The 23926-nt window shown below is 32.7% G+C and overlaps 1 protein-coding gene across 2 annotated transcripts in view; it reads left to right on the forward strand.

Moving 5' to 3' along the window:
- LOC130891757 (breast cancer anti-estrogen resistance protein 1) overlaps positions 1–21616 on the forward strand; it is a 43143-nt gene extending 21527 nt beyond the window's left edge. The window contains exons 3-5 of one of the 2 annotated variants that reach the window (XM_057796696.1): positions 7769–7930; positions 17102–17360; positions 19313–21616. In XM_057796696.1, the coding sequence (XP_057652679.1) occupies positions 7769–7930; positions 17102–17360; positions 19313–20577 (1686 nt within the window). In that variant the 3' untranslated portion in view covers positions 20578–21616. The remainder of the gene's footprint in view (positions 1–7768; positions 7931–17101; positions 17361–19312) is intronic. The other variant, XM_057796698.1, reaches the window with a different exon arrangement.
- The last annotated feature ends 2310 nt before the right edge of the window (positions 21617–23926 follow it).

Raw genomic sequence — 23926 nt, forward strand, 5'->3', positions numbered from 1 at the left:
ATCGACGCGAAAAATCTGATTTATTGAGTGTAAACATGACCAAACACTGCTCTGAATCATCAACATCGTTTTTGACAGTTGGTACTTCATAAACGTCATACGGATTTGACAATGGCAGCTCCATCTATGGGTGGTCAGTCACACGAATTATTGAGAGATGCTATATATGTTCCAAGTTTCCGGAATTGTCTGAACTAAAATTAAAAAGAGCTTCCACTGGCCCCCAACATAAAAAACTTTTGTCTGATCCCCTCTTTACTGAATCAATGGGGGAAATCTGAAAAGAAGCATGGGAGTCTTTCAGAAGTTTCTGGTCAATACGAAGGACCCCGAATATAATAATATTTGCCTGGAAACTTGCTTGCCTACTGTGAAGAACAAGGCGAAAAAATTTCACCAGGATGTACGTGATATCTAGAGAAAATGGGATGTCAGTATGTTGCGAGAAATCAAAGAAGGAAACTAAAAACGATTCGGAGGAGGCATCAAAGAAAAGAAGAAAAAATTTACCAACTTTGTGTATATATATACGCAGTTGAAAAAAATCTTGTTTTCGTAGACCTGCGTTATCAAAGAGAAATATGTCAACTAAATACGTCTTCAATTGGAAAATTATTTCATTTCTAATGGAGTTTCGGAGGTTTGTCCTTACAATGTTAAGGATCGGAGAGAACTAAACTACCTACTTCCTAAACTTGATGTGTTTTGGATTTTACCTGTAGCTCGAAAACCTTTTTTTCCTTATTTTGGAAATACCAAAATATATTAAGTTAAAATGTGCTCAACGGATATTTTAAAATAGGAAACTTTATTTCGCAAATCATATTGAAACCATGTACGATATATTTTATTGTACAATAAGATTGAAAGGCGTTTAGAATCCGAACGATCAATTAAATTGCACAATGAACGAACTGCTGCGCAATGTTTTGCGTAAAGCAACATGTCCGAACAAGATTTAGCTGCTGCTTTAGTTGTGTTGCTTGTGGCTAAACGTAAACGAAACACGTCCATTGGTACAAGAAAAAGCAGAAATACAGTTACGAAAATCTTTCAAAAGGTTTGATGATACCTGAGGAAGCAGACTTCAAAAATTTTGTACGACTGAACTTGGTTTCATTGTGCTATTTCCCCATAAGTTCTCTGTTCAATGGGGTAAATTCGACGATAAACACTCTTTTCTTAACTTTTCCATTCTATTTTCCCGCCATTATGCAAGTGCGCGTGTAGTCCTTGTCGAGACGAGACACAGACTAAAAAATATTGCGCAAAACTGACCCTACACAATGCAATGGAAAAATATGGTGCGACAAAAATTAAACTCACTCAAATTGTTGTTCAATCATTGTGCAATCTTCAATATTCCCACAAACGGATTATGAGGTGGGCAAAAACTTTTGACCGGTAGTATATATATTACTTAAAACTACGTCAACCAGTTCCTAATGCGATGCCCTTGCGGCATATACTTCTTCCAATATCAATTGCAGAACACAATCAATATTTCATAGATTTCATACCAAATTAACAAATTAAAAATAATGTTTACTCCCCGTATAAAACTCAATAAACATCTACCAAACAGTCAGTCCACGTGGACTCATCATCTCCACTGTATACCAATGAAAACATCGAATCGTAAACATAAATGCATTTCTATTGGACGAAGTTGTCGTAAGGCGTATGTACGCAATTTTTTCGAAATATTCTAGCCAGTCAGTCTGCGATAAGCATTGGCGTGGCTCGGTGAGATTCATTTAATTCATAAATTTCTTTAAATGAATACAAATATGGCGTTCTTTGTACCATGGGCAAATGAAGACAATGAAATTGTGTAGTGAGAATAAAGACAGGTATGAATTTAATAATAAAGATTAAGATATACATAATACGCATTTCTGAATTAACTGGAGTAAATAAATTATCAAAGAACCTGAGTATGTGGTATCACCCTCTTTACGACCCCAAAATTCAATCAAATGATGACTCTAATTCAGACGATTCTGATTACCATTATTATATATTTATAAAGATACTTTGGAATTGAAATGTTTTTTTTTTCCTTTTGTTTTATTTGCAAAGGATTAATTTTCCTTTACGGTTTTTGCTTTGAATTTTCATTTTCCGGAAAAAAAAACCGAATAGGGTACAAAAAGGACTCAGTTCACGTCTGGTACCCTGTTTAAACCAAACGCCCTTACAATTAGATACATTTTACTCGTCTATTTACGTTTTATAATTAAATATTCAGTTGTAGCAAATTAACGAGGTGTAATAATGATTTTTTTCTAAATTCCAAGTGCATCTTTCTAAATAACCGCGTATTATAATTATTCGATTGGCTTTCAACGAATATTTTCTCACATAAAGTCTATGGTAGATGAAACAAAATTGTCGCCAAGAGTTTCTAACAAGTTTTTATAATCTGCAATTGATATTGAAAGAACTATAACAACGCGGTCGTCGCGGTATTGTAAAGAACCTCGTATATCAAAAAGTATATAGTTATTTAAATTATTTTTATTGCACGATAATATAAACATTAGATGTTAATAACCCGACTAAGTTTATGTATGCGGTTAAGAAGAAGGTCACCTTGTTTCAAAACTGCCTGAAACATTTCAGTTTTACCATATCTACGGCAGTTTACTATAATACCACTAACTTTATCGATTTTATAGTTGAGTCTTCCCGCCGCAATCAATTTACTCAGTTCGTTTTCAATATATTCCTGAGATACGCCGAACTGTTGGCTCATGAACGACAGTTTAACCGATAAGTAGGTGGAAAGTAGTTGATCGTACGCTTTTATTTTCATTTCTCGTACGTAAAATTTGTAATGGGAATTGAGAAACATATCTCGTTTCATAAATACTTCGATATCGGCGAGCCGTTGAAAAAATAATTTGTAATCGCAATTGTATAGAGACAAGAGATATTCTCTAAAAGTGTCGTCGTCGTGCAATATCTGCAACATACTGGAATTGTTTATTAATTTCCGTTTGATGTCTAACCTGTTCAAGGTTAATAGAGAAGTTAATAGCGTGTATCTAATGAAGCATTCGTAAGAAGTTACTTCGGTGCAGGTGAACGTCGATATCGAGTTTATTAACAAATCCGACGCCGTTTTCATGTCTCTAATTAGTATTGAATAAAAGGCTTTGAAAACTTTGAAGCAATTTCTACTGTACCAATCAGCGCCTTGTTCAATGACAATTTCGGCTCTTTGTATATTCTTTTCGATTAATCCTAAATCCATGAAGAAGAAACCGATTCTTATACACAGATACAAATTATCTAATTGGTACCTCAATACAGCGGTTTTATCATAAGCGTGACTTAGCGTTTCAATGGCGTTTTCTTTATCGCCTATTTGATTCAAGTAATTAACTTTATTCATGTATAATTCTCTTATTTCTGTTAGGTCTAAACCTTTCGATGATTCTTCTATTGCTTCATCTAGCGTTTTTAAAACGGACGTGTTACGTAATTTCATTTCTTTTAAAAGTTTCTTATCAATTTTCCATTTTAAATCCTTGCAAACTATTTCGTAATAAGGAGCCATATCTGCCTCGACGATGGCATTGTATAATTCCTCCTTTTTTGCTTCATCTTCTTCATCTTCGGCTAAAGTTAAAGTAAATTTCAATTGGGCTATTTGTAAATTTGGGTACGTTGAAGTTTCTTCACGTTGACAATTTTCGAGTTCCATTTAAATTATATTTCGTGACAGGTTATGACGAAAGTTTACTATAAAATTATGGAGATTGATGTATATGTCAGCTGTCAACGATGACGTGTTCGTTTCAAAAAAATTATACCAGGGGATTGTTATCATTTTAGGTTATGGATTAATATACATCGTCATTCAAGCTCATGCTTAAATTTTTATTCTATATTAGGGCTATTTATTCGTTTGAGAGCAGTTACGTATGAGTTATTTTGATGAAAATGCTTCAGAAAATACCGAATGCGCATGCGTTGGACGTCTCCTTTGAAGGTAAAAAAAATTTCTGTCCATAAGTTGCCAACAAGGTTTATGGAATTTCATCGATTCCTATGCAATTGTTTCATCATTTTCATTGAGTACCATAATGGAATTTAAGAAAGAGAAAATATTTTTGATGGAAAGACATATCATGAAATTTCCGAAAATCAACTGCCGTATGAGTTGCAAGTATACAAAATTTTGTAGTACAACGATTTGTTTACAAAAGATGAAGGACAAAAATAACAAAATAGATGATTATGGAAGAGAAGGTATTGAAAATACGAAAGGAAGTCTACTTGAGGCTTTGAGTAAAGAAATCTGGATATTAAATAGACTAAAACAATTGGGAGAATTTTTTTTATTGTTATTTTTCTATTTCTATTGATTTCAGTTCTATAATTACTGTATATTTTGAAAAAACTTGTCTTTTTCCTGAAAAATTCCAAAAAAGATTATTATACTGAAAAATCAACTTAGATCGTGTAGAGACACGTGTTGTTTTAAATTAAAATCGCTAAAATTTTATTAATAACACTATAGTTTATCAAGTAAGTTTTTCGATCGATATACTTTTCATAAAACTATTATTTTCAACTTTCATTTCTCTTTCCGCCTCTCTTCTATGGGGAGTTTCATTTGTTTCATTGCTGTATGGTTTTTTACGAGAAGGAAACTTCTATTCCGAACGTCAAAACTTCCATAACTTCTACTTTTCTCTATCTTTTCATTATTTCTATGGGGAGTTTCATTCATTTAATCGCTATATCGTTTTTTGCGAAGAGTAAACTTCTATTCCGGACGTAAAAACTTCCATAACTTCTACTTTTCTCTATCTTTTCATTATTTCTATGGGGAGTTTCATTTATTTAATCGCTATATCGTTTTTTGCGAGGAGTAAACTTCTACTTCGGACGCCGAAACTTCCATAACTTCTACTTTTCTCTATCTTTTCATTATTTCTATGGGGAGTTTCATTCATTTAATCGCTATATCGTTTTTTGCGAAGAGTAAACTTCTATTCCGGACGTAAAAACTTCCATAACTTCTACTTTTCTCTATCTTTTCATTATTTCTATGGGGAGTTTCATTTATTTAATCTCTATATCGTTTTTTGCGAGGAGTAAACTTCTACTTCGGACGCCGAAACTTCCATAACTTCTACTTTTCTCTATCTTTTCATTATTTCTATGGGGAGTTTCATTCATTTAATCGCTATATCGTTTTTTGCGAAGAGTAAACTTCTATTCCGGACGTAAAAACTTCCATAACTTCTACTTTTCTCTATCTTTTCATTATTTCTATGGGGAGTTTCATTTATTTAATCTCTATATCGTTTTTTGCGAGGAGTAAACTTCTACTTCGGACGCCGAAACTTCCATAACTTCTACTTTTCTCTATCTTTTCATTATTTCTATGGGGAGTTTCATTCATTTAATCGCTATATCGTTTTTTGCGAAGAGTAAACTTCTATTCCGGACGTAAAAACTTCCATAACTTCTACTTTTCTCTATCTTTTCATTATTTCTATGGGGAGTTTCATTTATTTAATCTCTATATCGTTTTTTGCGAGGAGTAAACTTCTACTTCGGACGCCGAAACTTCCATAACTTCTACTTTTCTCTATCTTTTCATTATTTCTATGGGGAGTTTCATTCATTTAATCGCTATATCGTTTTTTGCGAAGAGTAAACTTCTATTCCGGACGTAAAAACTTCCATAACTTCTACTTTTCTCTATCTTTTCATTATTTCTATGGGGAGTTTCATTCATTTAATCGCTATATCGTTTTTTGCGAAGAGTAAACTTCTATTCCGGACGTAAAAACTTCCATAACTTCTACTTTTCTCTATCTTTTCATTATTTCTATGGGGAGTTTCATTTATTTAATCGCTATATCGTTTTTTGCGAGGAGTAAACTTCTACTTCGGACGCCGAAACTTCCATAACTTCTACTTTTCTCTATCTTTTCATTATTTCTATGGGGAGTTTCATTCATTTAATCGCTATATCGTTTTTTGCGAAGAGTAAACTTCTATTCCGGACGTAAAAACTTCCATAACTTCTACTTTTCTCTATCTTTTCATTATTTCTATGGGGAGTTTCATTCATTTAATCGCTATATCGTTTTTTGCGAAGAGTAAACTTCTATTCCGGACGTAAAAACTTCCATAACTTCTACTTTTCTCTATCTTTTCATTATTTCTATGGGGAGTTTCATTTATTTAATCGCTATATCGTTTTTTGCGAAGAGTAAACTTCTATTCCGGACGTAAAAACTTCCATAACTTCTACTTTTCTCTATCTTTTCATTATTTCTATGGGGAGTTTCATTTATTTAATCGCTATATCGTTTTTTGCGAAGAGTAAACTTCTATTCCGGACGTAAAAACTTCCATAACTTCTACTTTTCTCTATCTTTTCATTATTTCTATGGGGAGTTTCATTCATTTAATCGCTATATCGTTTTTTGCGAAGAGTAAACTTCTATTCCGGACGTAAAAACTTCCATAACTTCTACTTTTCTCTATCTTTTCATTATTTCTATGGGGAGTTTCATTTATTTAATCGCTATATCGTTTTTTGCGAAGAGTAAACTTCTATTCCGGACGTAAAAACTTCCATAACTTCTACTTTTCTCTATCTTTTCATTATTTCTATGGGGAGTTTCATTTATTTAATCGCTATATCGTTTTTTGCGAAGAGTAAACTTCTATTCCGGACGTAAAAACTTCCATAACTTCTACTTTTCTCTATCTTTTCATTATTTCTATGGGGAGTTTCATTTATTTAATCTCTATATCGTTTTTTGCGAAGAGTAAACTTCTATTCCGGACGTAAAAACTTCCATAACTTCTACTTTTCTCTATCTTTTCATTATTTCTATGGGGAGTTTCATTTATTTAATCGCTATATCGTTTTTTGCGAAGAGTAAACTTCTATTCCGGACGTAAAAACTTCCATAACTTCTACTTTTCTCTATCTTTTCATTATTTCTATGGGGAGTTTCATTTATTTAATCTCTATATCGTTTTTTGCGAGGAGTAAACTTCTACTTCGGACGTCAAAACTTCCATAACTTTTACTTTTCTCTATCTTTTCATTATTTCTATGGGGAGTTTCATTTATTTAATCTCTATATCGTTTTTTGCGAGGAGTAAACTTCTATTCCGGACGTCAAAACTTCTATAACTTCTACTTTTCTCTATCTTTTCATTATTTCTATGGGGAGTTTCATTTATTTAATCTCTATATCGTTTTTTGCGAGGAGTAAACTTCTATTCCGGACGTCAAAACTTCCATAACTTCTACTTTTCTCTATCTTTTCATTATTTCTATGGGGAGTTTCATTTATTTAATCTCTATATCGTTTTTTGCGAGGAGTAAACTTCTACTTCGGACGCCGAAACTTCCATAACTTCTACTTTTCTCTATCTTTTCATTATTTCTATGGGGAGTTTCATTTATTTAATCGCTATATCGTTTTTTGCGAGGAGTAAACTTCTAGTTCGGACGCCAAAACTTCCATAACTTCTACTTTTCTCTATCTTTTCATTATTTCTATGGGGAGTTTCATTTATTTAATCTCTATATCGTTTTTTGCGAGGAGTAAACTTCTAGTTCGGACGCCAAAACTTCCATAACTTCTACTTTTCTCTATCTTTTCGTTATTTCTATGGGGAGTTTCATTTACGTATTTAAACTTATCCGTCTAGTTTATTAATTTTTATTACAATATTTCAATTTATTTATCAATATCCATGAAAATTTGTTTTACAGGGAATCTGCCCCGCAAATAGATTAAGGTTAATACCCGGTGTCTATGAAGATACCGGGCAGATTACTAGGGGCGTCTCTCCTCACCAATTTTCCGAACAAGGCGATTTCAATTCTCTACAAAGACAAGGAAAAAGACGAAGCTGGCACGTTCTACCAAATCAGGTGAGTCCAATTTCAGCATATTTTAACGTTATATCTAAAAAAATAATAAGTATTAGTTTTCAGTTGAATATAATATTTTTTTTTTTTGAGAAATTATGGGATATCACTATTATAACATTTTATTTATTTTGTAACGTCGTCTTTTTATACATTTTTGCAGCATAAAACACATCAAATCAACACCAATATTATCTTCTATTGTTTTTTAATTAAATTGTGCTAGTTTTGCTAAATGAACCAGCTCGGAATCAAAGTCAAATTGGTTTAAAATCTGGCACAATTCACAATTACATACATTTAAAATTACTTTAAATTTACAGTACGACTCTTATAAATATAAACATTGTTGATATTTATTAAAAGAGCAAATCCTCAATCAAAGGAAGGTGATGAATTATCTTTCAGATACTCTAAATAACTGTATTGGATCTATTGAGAGAATCTGTGTGTAAATCTGGGATCCACAACTTAAATCATATTATGTATTAGTTGATATAAACTTTCAAGTCAAATTAATCCCGAATGTAATGCAGATAGTTTCCAAAATATAAAAAGAAGGGCTTCGCAAACATCCTTACTCCAGATGGCCGATGATCCAAACTAGATAAAAAGGATATTAAGGATCATAACAACATAACAAGTCGAATCGTTTCCAAATGAAATGAAGATAGTTCCCAGAAGATACGGAGAAGGGCTTCGCAAACATCCAAGTTCTTCAGCTGGCTGATGATGAAAACCAGATGCAGCTGCATTAAGAAACTAAATCATTTGAACTAGTGAAAGTGTATAGTGAATCAGAATTAATTCTGTGTCGTAAAAGTTTCGGAATAGATGTTGTACCATTCGGATATTCTTAGAAACCCTTAAAAATGAAATATAACAAAAATAGGTCCACGTCATCCAAGTCGAATCGTTTCCAAATGAAATGAAGATAATTCCCAGAAGATAAAAAGAAGGGCTTCGCAAACATCCTTACTCCAGATGGCTGATGATTAAAACGAGATAAGAAGGATATAAGGAACTAAAACATTTGAACTTGTGGGAGTGTATTGTGAAGCAGAATTCATCTTTTAGCAGATTCCGAAATCGATCCCGCTTGAAACTATGGTGTTGTAGCATTCGTTGATCTTTGGAAACCCCAATATCCCAACTCCAAGTTCTTCAGCTGGCTGATGATCGAAACCATATGCGGCTGCATTAAGAAATTGAATCATTTGAACTTGTGGCAATGTATTTTCGAGCAGAATTAATTCTGTGGCTTCTCTCAAGCTTCGAAATAGAATCGAATGTCCCACTTGTAACTATGAATGCAGATCGTTAGAAACGTTTCAAAATTAAATTTTAAGGATCATTACAAATCTAGGTCTACATCTTCAAAGTCGAATCTATTCTAAATGAAATGAAGATAGTTCCCAAAAGATAAGAAGAAAAGCTGCTCAAACATCCCAACTTTAAGTTCTCCAGCTGGCTGATGATGAAAACCACATGCGGCTGCATTAAGAAGCTGCTAAACCCTATGAACTTGTGGACGTGTATTATTCAGTGATGTGCTGTATAACTATAATAAATTGTTTTTTCCTTTGTTACGACGAAGAGTTATGACTCCACAAGTACTCACAAGGGTATCACACGAAACGAGAATGGAAAAATCTCGTTTTAGTTTCGATTCCGTCTATTATCGAGACCAGTGTTTATGTTGCGTCTCGTTTTATGGAACTAAGGTCGTATAAGGTCTCTAAACTGCCGAACACACTGTTTACACTACAACTACACCAATACTAACAATTACAGTGTCTGCCGCGCGTTTCGATAACCAAGTTATCGTCTTCAGTAAATAGTTTACGTTCAAGCTCTGAAGACGATAACTTGGTTATCGAAACGCGCGGCAGACACTGTAATTGTGAGTGTTGGTGTAAACAGTGTGTTCAGTATGAATATCACCAACGGTTCCAAAAATTCCGACTTAATCACCTAAACTGGTTTGAAAAAAATTTCGAATTCGTGGAAACCTCTAGCACCAACAATTTTTTTATTCACTGATATTCTTTAAATTATTTAACGTACATTTTTTATTATTCGATTTTTTTGACGGCAAATTCAAGAACAAGACGTGATAAAAAAGTGAGATAAATATAAATAAATCTCCTTCAAAGTGTTACCTTCGGTTGAATCCACGACTGGAATTATCTGCTCGCACCTGGTCACTCCGAGGATGGCTTCGAATATAAATCGAAACGTTTCGAATATAATTCTAACTATATATTTATTATGTCGTTTATCATAATTACTCGATTTTCCCTCCATTAGATTATCGATTTTTGCTGCTATTCGATCAGAGTTTTCATTTTTCGATACGAATACTTTATATATTGAGGAGTGGCCGTGAAAATCCAGAAATAACCGACCACTTTTCCGGGTCGTTCAATTCGTATCAGTCGTGCCTAACGGCCGGGATGTCTGCGTTGTCATAGCAACCCGATGGTGGCCCAGTCCGATCGATTCGTCTGGCTAAACCTAGGACGAAGTCAACAGCTACGTATCAGAGAGGTTTTGTAAATGCAATTCGATATTTTTCATAAAATTGGAAGCTATAATCATTTTTTTCTACGATATACGTTGTCTTTTATGATTTTGATTAATCGAAGTTATTTCGGTGCACAATTTTGGCATTCCTTGTCACAATTTCAACAAACAATTTTCGTCTATTTGGTTCCATTCGTTATTCAGGAAATTCCAAAGTTGTGCAGTGGAAGTTTTTGAATTTTGCTCCAATTTGTCCCACAACAACTCAATCGGACCACTTTTAATCCATCCTTCCTTTCCAATTCTTTCAAATACTGGAAGATAAATTTTCTGCCGATCAGCCGCAAACCATTACCGAGACACCACCGTGTTACACAACCCAAAAAAAACATTATGAGTCATGTAGGAAGGGTGTTTCATGGTCTCAAGGACCAACAAATTGATTATTTCTATGGATGGTGTTGAAAACCCCAAACTTTTAGTCATCACTCCATAAAATTGCTTCTAACTCTTCATGCGTCCAATTTTTGTATTATTTAGCCCACTTCATAGCTTCTTCAACACTCCTTTTCACCGTAAAAGTACTCAAAGGCAGATCTGTCTGTTATGGTTTTCCGAGGCCGCCCTGAACGTTTTCCATCGCTTAAGCTCCTCTTGGATGCATGTCGTTGTTGTCCACGGTACGTCTAGATATTTTTAATTCGGCGCCAATGGTACTTAGTCTAGACTATGAAGACAACCTTGATTTGATCCATTTTATAACTTACAAGTCTGAATTTTTCAGACGAAAACAATTCGTATACGAACTTCACAAAAATTTGTCTTGGTCCATAAAGTATAAACCTCAACACTAATTGCGTCTCAAAGGGTTAACTGAGACTAAACTACCATCATAGACATCGAAGGGTGCGTCATTCCATGCTCTCAACTCTCAACTTCCATTAGCAGTGATGAGACAAGTTTTTTGGAACGCAGATCTTTCCCATCTCCAATTAATCAGAATCTGATGAACGATGATGTGATTCGAATTCAACCGATCAATTTGATCATCAACCGTTGATCTGAACCTCTAGATATCGGTTTTTGCAGTTGAATGCTTTCCGCTTCGTGATTGATCTTCCATCGATGTTTCTCGTCTTCATTCTTCATAGATTTGACAAAATTTCTATCGGACTTTGCCGAAATTGAAGGCAAAATCTGATACCATAACTTCATCAACTATTTTCGTAACGCACTTCAAAAAACGACCTAGTGACTCATGTTCAAATTCGTAGTATACGCTATTGGTCGCTAAGCTGTAATCTTTATGATCCCTCTTTGATGATTACTCCGGAAAAGTTAAATTAGTGGAAGAAATCCGTTCTAAATGATCAACAAAAGAAATGGCAGTACATCCGACGTCCGAAAGAGATTCCATGGAACAGAGAGCCCATGGCAAATAAAAAAAGTGATGGCTATATTTTTTGAGACGGCGAGGGTATCCTCTTGATTGGCTTTTAGGGATCAAATATAACCGGGAACGCGGCATATTACTATTACTAACTACTAAGGCAGTTTCGTCAAAAATTATCGAAAAAAGGGGCGGGAAAATTCACTGTGCGCGAATGTGGCTTTACAGACGTTGAACTTCCACCACCTTAGAGTCCTGGTTTGGTTTTCTATTTATGTTTGTTCAGAATTCATGGGTATTATTGTATTTTACATGGATTTATAGAATATGTATTTCGTACTGATGAGGTTCAATTACAACACAACTACAAGTTACGCATTATATAGACTGGCAGCCTTGAAAGCCGAAAAAAGACGAAAAAAACCTGGGAATCAACGGGAATTATCTAATAAACGGATTTTCAGCCAATCTCAAAACCCTTCCGACTGATTCACCTGAAGCTTTTAGGGTCTCATGATGTTTTTTCACTTATTTCACTCTCCATTAACGTATCTTTTCGGATTACCTAATTTTTGTCTTTTATTAATCTCCTTTTTCTACTAGAATTTATAGTTTTTATTGTATTCGATAAGATTTAGTACTTAAGCCTGTACACTCCTAATGGGAACCAACTTCGCAGTTAAGTGATTCCAAGTGCAGCAGTGGAGCAAGAATTTGTAAAATTAAAAAAATAATTTTTATTATACTCGTATTTACAAAAATAATTATTCATCATCATAAAAGTTTAGCGAATTCACGAAATTTCCAAATAGAAGGGAGTTTGATTGTCAATTTTCATTAGACACCCTCATTCGCAACTCAATCCGCCCCTGACGGTGAAGAAATGCAACTCGGAACGCAGTTTTCGCGACCCCATCCAACCAGACCTATTTTGTTTTTCACGTAGTTCACAACTGCAGCTGTGCTTTAAGCCCTTAAATTAATCCAATCTAATTTTCATTTTACACCTCGCATCTTTACAAAGGCTGCCGAAATCGATCCAAAAAAGAAATTAAAACGTAGGTGATGATGCGGTTTATCGAGTAGTAGCGTATTAGTGCCCGAATATGGTCAACAGGCTATAAGGTCATTTCAACTCGTAAATCATTTCACCTTGTTGTTTACGAAACGTAAGTAGTTATTTTTTAGGTGTTGTTTTTTACCCTACGTAAATTCTCTTCTTGTAATTATGCATTTTGAGAGGGCCCAATCGATACTCTCGTAGTTGATGCAATTTATTGATTTTTCCATTGAAAATTGTCTAATTACACTGGTCAACAAAAATAAATATTTTTTCCTATATCCGAAAACGTTTTAAGAGTTTAAACTTGAAAGCAAACCCAAAATTTTCTATTTTATAACTAATAATAATTCTATTTGATCGTAAAGTAGAAAATAACAAAGGATTCTGCCGTTTTTAAGGACGTCCTATTGTGAAAATAATTCAAAATTATAATAGAAGATTCTTTTTATATTCAATTTTCCAAATAGACAAATATTTATGAGTCGATATGGCTTTATTGTTTTTCAAAATATTCTCCATTAATAACAATACACGTTTGAACTCATTTTCCATTTTGATTGAGGTACCTCCAAAACATGTGATTTGAACGCATCTTCAGGTGTTGACCTCGCAATTTATTTTGATCCAATCCACTGTGGTTTCGCTTTCCGAGGCCACTGTACGCGAATCATACAGATTGAACACCCACTATATATCCCAGATCTGGCTCCGTCCGATTATTCTATGTTCGCAAATCTGAATGCCGAGTTGAGGGGTAAAGGTGACATATTTTTATAGACTAGAAAAAAATGTTTGTCCCGATTAATTCGAGAAGTATTAGCCCCAAAATGAATACTTATACATCTTCAAAATAGTTTCAAAAACACATTTTGTTTTAAATTAAAATATTAGTGTACGATACGTTAATCGAAAAATTTTTTTTAGTGTAGACTATAAGTATTAATAAGATATGTATGCGTGTGGTCGACTTTTACTTCGAAATTTTAGTATAATTTTTCATTTTCGCGAAAAAAATATGTTGTTTCATGTAATTGCTGCAATTTCTTTTTTCTTAAATTTATTACGTTGTGCTCAATTTACGAGAGTAGTTAAATTGGTTAACGTTGACGTGCAGGTGTAAAATATAAGTCTGGACTAACAAATATATACAGTATGTTTACTAGAAACTTCCAGATGTATTTAATATAAATACGTTATTCAGAAAACGGTTTAACACTGCAGAATAATTTTTTTTATAGAACACTCTGTATTCTGTTTTAAAATTATTCACAAATATAAAGGGTCCTCCCCGATAATGTACCTCGGCAGATTATTTTTTTATGGATCATTCTGTATTCTATTTAAAAATAATTTTCAAATATACGGGGTGTTCCCCAATAAGGTAACTCGGCAGAATTGATTTTTTTATGAAACATTCTGTATTGTATTTCAAAATTATTTAAAAATATACAGGGTCTTCCCCGATAATGTACCTCGGCAGATTGTTTTTTTATGGATCATTCTGTATTCTATTTAAAAATAATTTTCAAATATACGGGGTGTTCCCCAATAAGGTAACTCGGCAGAATTGATTTTTTTATGAAACATTCTGTATTGTATTTCAAAATTATTTAAAAATATACAGGGTCCTCCCCGATAATGTACCTCGGCAGATTATTTTTTTATGGATCATTCTGTATTCTATTTAAACATAATTTTCAAATATACGGGGTGTTCCCCAATAAGGTAACTCGGCAGAATTGATTTTTTTATGAAACATTCTGTATTTTATTTCAAAATTATTTAAAAATATACAGGGTCTTCCCCGATAATGTACCTCGGCAGATTGTTTTTTTATGGATCATTCTGTATTCTATTTAAAAATAATTTTCAAATATACGGGGTGTTCCCCAATAAGGTAACTCGGCAGAATTGATTTTTTTATGAAACATTCCGTATTTTATTTCAAAATTATTTAAAAATATACAGGGTCTTCCCCGATAATGTACCTCGGCAGATTATTTTTTTATGGATCATTCTGTATTCTATTTAAAAATAATTTTCAAATATACGGGGTATTCCCCAATAAGGTAACTCGGCAGAATTGATTTTTTTATGAAACATTCTGTATTTTATTTCAAAATTATTTAAAAATATACAGGGTCTTCCCCGATAATGTACCTCGGCAGATTATTTTTTTATGGATCATTCTGTATTCTATTTAAACATAATTTTCTAATATACGGGGTGTTCCCCAATAAGGTAACTCGGCAGAATTGATTTTTTTATGAAACATTCTGTATTTTATTTCAAAATTATTTAAAAATATACAGGGTCTTCCCCGATAATGTACCTCGGCAGATTATTTTTTTATGGATCATTCTGTATTCTATTTAAACATAATTTTCAAATATACGGGATGTTCCCCAATAAGGTAACTCGGCAGAATTGATTTTTTTATGAAACATTCTGTATTTTATTTCAAAATTATTTAAAAATATACAGGGTCTTCCCCGATAATGTACCTCGGCAGATTATTTTTTTATGGATCATTCTGTATTCTATTTAAACATAATTTTCTAATATACGGGGTGTTCCCCAATAAGGTAACTCGGCAGAATTGATTTTTTTATGAAACATTCTGTATTTTATTTCAAAATTATTTAAAAATATACAGGGTCTTCCCCGATAATGTACCTCGGCAGATTGTTTTTTTATGGATCATTCTGTATTCTATTTAAAAATAATTTTCAAATATACGGGGTGTTCCCCAATAAGGTAACTCGGCAGAATTGATTTTTTTATGAAACATTCTGTATTTTATTTCAAAATTATTTAAAAATATACAGGGTCTTCCCCGATAATGTACCTCGGCAGATTATTTTTTTATGGATCATTCTGTATTCTATTTAAACATAATTTTCTAATATACGGGGTGTTCCCCAATAAGGTAACTCGGCAGAATTGATTTTTTTATGAAACATTCTGTATTTTATTTCAAAATTATTTAAAAATATACAGGGTCTTCCCCGATAATGTACCTCGGCAGATTGTTTTTTTATGGATCATTCTGTATTCTATTTAAACATAATTTTCAAATATACGGGGTGTTCCCCAATAAGGTAACTCGGCAGAATTGATTTTTTTATGAAACATTCTGTATTGTATTTCAAAATTATTTAAAAATATACAGGGTCTTCCCCGATAATGTACCTCGGCAGATTGTTTTTTTATGGATCATTCTGTATTCTATTTAAAAATAATTTTCAAATATACGGGGTGTTCCCCAATAAGGTAACTCGGCAGAATTGATTTTTTTATGAAACATTCTGTATTGTATTTCAAAATTATTTAAAAATATACAGGGTCTTCCCCGATAATGTACCTCGGCAGATTATTTTTTTATGGATCATTCTGTATTCTATTTAAACATAATTTTCTAATATACGGGGTGTTCCCCAATAAGGTAACTCGGCAGAATTGATTTTTTTATGAAACATTCTGTATTGTATTTCAAAATTATTTGAAAATATACAGGGTCTTCCCCGATAATGTACCTCGGCAGATTGTTTTTTTATGGATCATTCTGTATTCTATTTAAAAATAATTTTCAAATATACGGGGTCTTTCCCAATAATGTAACTCGACAGAATTGTCTGTTCATGGAACATTATGTGTTCTATTTTCAAATTGTTTACATATACAGGGTGTTTCAAAAAAGATGATCCCGTCTCTAGGATAAATAGAAAACTGAAAAATATGTGGGGTGTGCTCAGTAAAAAATTTTCGTACGTATTCAATATATAGGGCGCCGAAGAAAAATATATATACACACACACACACACATACACATTTTTTACGATTTTCTCGCAACTATTGGCAACATTGTATTGAAATTTTATATGAATATGTTTTGTAAGCTGATACATCCAATGAATTTGTTTTTATCTCTGACTCTCATAGAGGGCGATAGTTACAGGGTTCGTACCAAGTAGTATTGAAGATAACTTTTTCGATGCATACCGTACAAAATTATTTTCGCTATATATATGTAATTTTAACTTTAGCTATTTTGAACGCTTAATTTATGTTTGACAATCGGATGATTGTTTTTGAAAATTTTATATGGAAATGATATTTTTGGCAGTTGAATTTGAATGTGTTTGACATCACATTTCCATCCCCCTTTTCTTTATTTGTCCTATTTATTTTTCAGGTCATAACGCCTAAAAAATTCAACGATGTCTACTTATACGACATGCCGCCTTCGAGATGTTCGCCGGTTTCATCGGGTGTGAGTCCGGGCTTAAATACCCGGGATCAGACCAACGACTGTTACGACGTCCCTCCCCGCGCTATCCCCGTAGGTAATGAAAATTTTAGGAATTGTCCTAGATGTTCTCCCGCTCCTTCTTGCGCCTCACCGATTAGTAGAGATTCAGGTGAAACGTATGACATTCCCCGACAACATTTAGGTATTTTTTTTTGTTATTTTATTTTTTATAATTTTATTTTGAAGCTTTCATTTTCTTTTAAATATTTTTTTCCAAAAAAATTTCGTTTATTTTCAATCTACATTTATTATATTATCATTTTTTTCGATATAAATAGTTAGTATAGTAATAAAAAATTCAAAACTTATTTTTAAAAATTTTCTAACCTCATTTTTTACTACTATTATTAATATCAACAATTACAAGTTTATTTTCCAAAATTTAGAAAAAAAATTGAATATAGTAATTTTTATGTACAAATAAATTCCCATTTTTTATATAAATAGTATTACGTTAACCAACAAATGAATGCCAAGTATCTAAAAATCTAATTTTGTTTCACATAAACTAAATTTCCCCCTCATTTTTTTCTACTTTTTTAGAACCTTTATTTTGTGTTTTATCGTGTGTTTTACGGTTTATTAATGTTTATAGGCAATTAAAGGACGTCGTTAATTGTATTATGACCCTGTATAGTGATCGATGTTTAAAAAAAATGCTCTCGAACAATTTTTTTTCTTCTAATTTTTGATTTAAATATTTAGTGTTTTATGGAGTGTTTCACAACTACAGTTCCTTGATCAAGAAAGAACAAATTTCTACTGTAATTGAAAGTTTTGATCCAAATATTGATTATAACTAATACTTGATTGTTTTACTGCATGTTTATTAGATAAAAGTTTTACAGACCATTAATTTTGATTCTAGTATCGAGTGATGTCTTGCGTGTTTTATGACTTTTAATACACTAAGTTTCGTTTTGAGTTTTGATCGTTTGTTTTATAATTAAAACACTAAGTTTCTTGGACATTTTTAGTGTTTTATAGCGTGCTTTATGACTTACAATACACAGGTTCTAAATACCATAAAAATCGTTACTTTTCTTTTCAATGTTAAGTGTTTTACTACTTGTTTTATGAGTGAGTTTTATAGATCTATAAACCCTTAATTTTGATCTAACTATTGAGTGTTTTATCGCGCGTTTAATATTTAAAACATTTCGAACACCAAAAGTAAAAAACTTTTTTTCTGTAATTATGCATTTTCATCAAAATTTTGAGTGTTTTATTGCGTGTTTTACGACTTTCACAGTATGTTTCATAGACCATTGAAAACGTTAATTTTGATCTAAATATCGAGTGTTTTATCGCGTGTTTTATGATTAAAACATCGAGTGTTTTTGGTCTGCCAAAGTAAAAAGATATTTTTTCTGTAATTATACATTTTTCTGAATGTTTGAGTGTTATACTGCGTGTTTTATGACTTTAAATACACTAATTTAATAGGCCATTGAAAAATGTGAATTTTACTTCAAAAATTGAGTATTTGATCGCCTGTTTTATATATCAACATACTAAATCTCTTAGACAGTAAAACCAAAAAGAAATTTTTTGTATTATTGAGAATTTTCACCAGAAGATTTGGTTTTTTACAGCGTGCTTTATGATTTACAATATTCTAAATTTCATACACTATCAAAATCGTTAATTTTTTTCTCAATATTGAATGTTTTACCGCGTGTTTTATGACTTTGAATACACAAAGTTTCGTAGGCCATTTAAAAACGTGAAATTTGCTCTAAATATTGAGTGTTTGATCGCGTGTGTTATAATTAAAACACTTAGTTTCTTAGGCATTAAAACCAAAAAGAAATTATCTCTATCACCGCGAATTTCCATCAGAAGATTTAGTGTTTTACAGCGTGCTTTATGATTTACAATGCACTAAATTTCATACACTATCAAAATCGTTAATTTTTTTCTCAATATTGACTGCTGGATCGCGTATTTTATAATCATAATACTAAGTTCCTTAAGTAGTAAAACGGAAAAAAATTTCTCTATCGTTGTGAATTTTTAGTGCTTTACCGCGTGTTTTATGACTTATAATATAAAATTAGTTTTCTCAATATTATATGAAATGTTTATTTATAGGAGTACCGAATCAACTGACCCCTTCCAGTTCAGCAAGTTCCTTAACGGCGGATTCGTTGAGTTCATCAAACCGCAGCAGTCTGGCGAATATGCCCGATTACGACGTCCCGAAGCCCCATAACCGAGGACCCCAACTAGTGTTACAGACAACATCCAATTACGACGTTCCCTCGCAAATTTCCAAAGAACTACCGTTGGAATTGAATTCTGCTCTCGAAAATCTCGAGAGATTACAGACTGATACAACGAGCGCAATATCGAAACTCCTAGGATTCGTCGGACCGCAATGGAGGACAAAAGAAAAATTAGAACAAACCATAATGGAAATCAAATTATCCGTTACCAGATTACGGACGTCCCTACACGATTTGGCGGATTTCGGCGAAGGTACACTCGGAAACGCCGCTAGGGCTTCCGATAAAAATTTAGCCGGGAAATTGACGCCTCTAGTATCGGCCATAAGGATATCGAACGCCCTCGTCCAAAAAGCCGCCGACGAATTGAATACGCACAATTGGTCGATAGATCTATTAGCCAGACCGGAAGAGGAAGACACCGTCAAAAAACCGGACGAATTAGAGCAATTGGTCGCTTGTTCGCGCGCTCTAACCGAAGACATACGACAAATCGCGTCATTCATACAAGGCAACGGTCTGTTGTTATTCAAAAAGGATCCGACCAACGATTGGAACGAAGAATACGATTACGTTAGTTTGGATTCCAAAGAAAACGTATCGAAAAATCACGCCGATATAATGAAAACCCTACCGAAAAATTTACGAAAAGGTTACGATAATTGCGTCAAACACGCCGACGACGTCGCCTTCGACGTCGATCCCAAAACCGCCGTCGGTCTAGATCCGGACGATAAGCAATTATTGACGTTTTACGCCGCTCAAGTCGTCAATCATCACGAAAATTTGACGCACGCCATCGACGCTTTTCTACGTACCGTCGAACACAATCAACCGCCGAAGATATTTTTGGCTCACGGAAAATTCGTCGTATTGAGCGCTCACAAATTGGTGCTTATCGGCGATACGGTTCACAGGAATATAACGTGTAGGGAAATTAAAGAGAGATCTTTGAGTTGTTCCAACGCTCTATCGGACGCATTGGCTACTAGCGTCAATAAAACCAAACAGGCGGCGTTGCAATTTCCTTCGGTTAATGCCGTTCAAGAGATGGTCGATTCCGTTGTCGATATTTCACATTCGGCTAAAGATTTAAAAGTTTGTTTGGTACAAGCTGCAGTTTCGTTTTAAAATGTTCGATTTTTGGTTTTGTTTTTTATATTTATTGTCGGCAGAGTATGTTGTTTATCGAAAAGTTATTTTTTCAAATTTTTGACTACCGGATTCGTGGATACGGAATGAAAATCGAATGGAAATGGATAGATAGCGTTAAGGAGAAAGAGTGGTACCAGCATTTTAATGGAAACCGAAAGAAAGTTGACATGGGACGTAACCCGGATGGGTAGAAGAAGCAAAACAGTGAGGACAAGCCAGAGATGAAGGAAAATGGAAGAAATATACATCCAGAGACGAGGATGGGACTAATGTATCCATGGAGATGAAAAGAATCTGACACATATCTATAGATATCAAAAGAAACTAACGTGGATGACATCCCGGATAGGTAGAAACGGAAAAACAGCGAAAACAAGCCAAAGAATAAAAGAATATATCAGAAATTTACGTCAGGAGAGGAGGAATGTAACAATATTTCAATGGAAACCGAAAAAACCTGACATGAGACACAACCTAGATGAATAGAAGTAGAAAATCCGTGAAAACAAACCAGAGGTGATAGAAAATAGACGAAATTTACATCCACGAGGAGAAAAGTACTAGTATTTCAATAGAGACCAGAAAAAAACTGTCATATTTCAATGGAGACTACAAGAAATTGTCATATTTAAATGGATATCAAAATAAACTGTCTTGGATCATTTCTTAAATGGAAAGAAGCAGAATATCAGTGAAAACAAGTTAGGGATGAATGAATGTGGACGAAATTTATGTTTAAAGAGGAAGATAGTACCAACTGTTCAATGGGGACCAAAAGAAACTGACGTGGATCACTTTCTAGATGGATAGAAGAACAAAAACAGTGAAAACAAACCAGATATGATCGAAAACGGACGAAATATACATCCAGAGGAGAAAAATACCAATATTTCAATGGACACTAGGAGAAACTGTCATATTTTAATGGAGATCAACAAAAACTGACGTGCATAACTTCCAAGATGGATAGAAGAAGGAAAACAGTGAAAAAATGTCATAGATAAACGGAAATAAAGGAAATGAAAGAGAAATGAACGAAAATGGACTAAATTAATATTCGAGATGATGGACAGTACCAACCTTCAATTGAAACCTGGAGAAAACTGACATATTCCACTGGAGAAAAAAAGAAACTGCCGTGGACCACTTCCTAGATGGATAGAAGCAGAAAATCAGTGAAAACAAACCAAAGATGATCAAAAATGAACGAATCTTACATCCAAATAGGATGTAAGTTTCGTTCCAATACCAATATTTCAATGGGGACCAGAAAAAAACTGTTACATTTCAATGGAGATTAGAAAAAATTGTAATATTGCAAAAAGAAACTGACGTGCATAACGTCCAAGATAAATGTAAGAAGAAAAAGAGTGAGAAGATGACAAAGATAACCGAAAATGGAGGAAATGTCGTGGATCACAACCTAGAAGAAGAAATCAATTGGAAACAAGCCGCAGATAAACAAAATTTACTTATAGACAGTAGGACGATACTAAAGTTGAAGAAACTGACACGAAACATATTATACTGTTGAGAAACTTAAATATTCCAAAGGAGATCAAAAGAAACTGACGTTGACGACCTCCTAGAACAATACTTAAAATGGAAATTTGACAAAGAACATATCGTTTCATCCATTTCCATTCATCTTCTACTTCTAATAGAACGTAGAAGCAACAAATCAGATATTGAAGAAGATGATGATGCTGAAGAAGAAGATGTGAATTATTCATTGTTCTTTCTATTACTTCAAAAACTATCTGATGTGTATTTATAGTTTTTGATCCATCAAGTCCATAATGGTTTTATTTTTACAAAATTTTTTAAATCGTTCACAAGAAAAGTGACTAATACGGAAACAACATACTCTGGTACAAATTTTCTTTTGAAACAGTCGAAATTTTATCATTTAAACTTTCACAAAAAGAAGAAAATATATAGAAAAAATTCTGTTTGTTACTTTTATTGAATATACGGTGAAAATTCGTTCGTTGAAACGCTGGACTTGAAATTTTCAATGATATAAAATGACTTATCGGCTTTGTATGATATTCAAACAAATTAGCACAAAATCATCTTATTTTCTTTTTTTTTTCAATTTCATATACAGGATGGTTCGTATATATAAAACGGTATGTTTTCAAAACTTTCCGAAACAAACTAGAGCCAAAGGATTTTAAGAAAAAAAATGGTTAAACGACGCGAAATTGATCTTCATTGAGGTTAGAAACTAATATTTCTGCTTCTCAATTTATCACATAGATAATTTTTCTCTATATTCCAAAGATATCGGTATTTTTTCGTCTAAATTAGTTCTGAGTAACCCTGTATATTTTATAATATATTACGTTTGTCAATTTGTGATATATATATGACAAATAATTTTTAAATTATTTAAAACTTTTTGATTTTACCTTCTTCGAGTTTTTTTTTCAATCAAATTTCTTGTACATACTGTTTTCTAATTGTTTATAGGTCACCCTATATATATATATATATATATATATATATATATATATATTTTTTTTTCATGCTTCTAAAGGTTCTGGATTTTTGGACTCTTCAGATTCAAAATTAGTTTCTTTTATAATTTTTCAAAGACAGATAAAAATTTGTCGTTTTAATAGACTAAAAAAAGTCTAAATGTCAAATTTTCATCTGTCTTCAAAAAATTATAAAAGAAATAATTTTTGATCAGGAGAGACTTAAAACCAAGAGTCTTTAAAAGCATGTAAAATATATATAGGGTGATCCATAAACATGTAGGAAAGGGTATGTCCAAGAAATTTGATAAACAAAACATAAATTTCTTTAATTTCTTATTTCTTAGACCTTTTGATATGTTTATGATTTTAGGTCTCTTCTGATTAAAAATTAGTTTCTTTTATAATTTTTTGAAGACAGATGAAAATTTGACGTTTTGGTAGACTAAAAGAAGTCGAAACGCCAAATTTTCATCTGTCCTCAAAAAATTATAAAAGGAACTAATTTTAAATCAGAAGGATCTAAGATTAAGAACATTTAGAAGCATAAACATATCAAAAGGTCTAAGAAATAAGAAATTGAAGAAATTCATATTTTTTTTATCAAAGTTCTTGGACATACCGTTTCCTAGTTGTTTATGAATCACCCTATATATTAATTTGCAATATTTATTTTGTAATTTGTATATATATACATCAAAGTTTTATTTTATTTTACAGATTTTATATTAATAAATATCTTTCAATTTTTCATGTTTTTTTTGTTTTTCCTTATTTTTATTTTCCATCCATCATTCACGATAATTATAAAAAATTATTTATTCCATGAATTTTCAAAAAGT

Source organism: Diorhabda carinulata, chromosome 3 (genome assembly GCF_026250575.1).
Source record: "Diorhabda carinulata isolate Delta chromosome 3, icDioCari1.1, whole genome shotgun sequence".
Classification (NCBI taxonomy): domain Eukaryota; kingdom Metazoa; phylum Arthropoda; class Insecta; order Coleoptera; family Chrysomelidae; genus Diorhabda; species Diorhabda carinulata.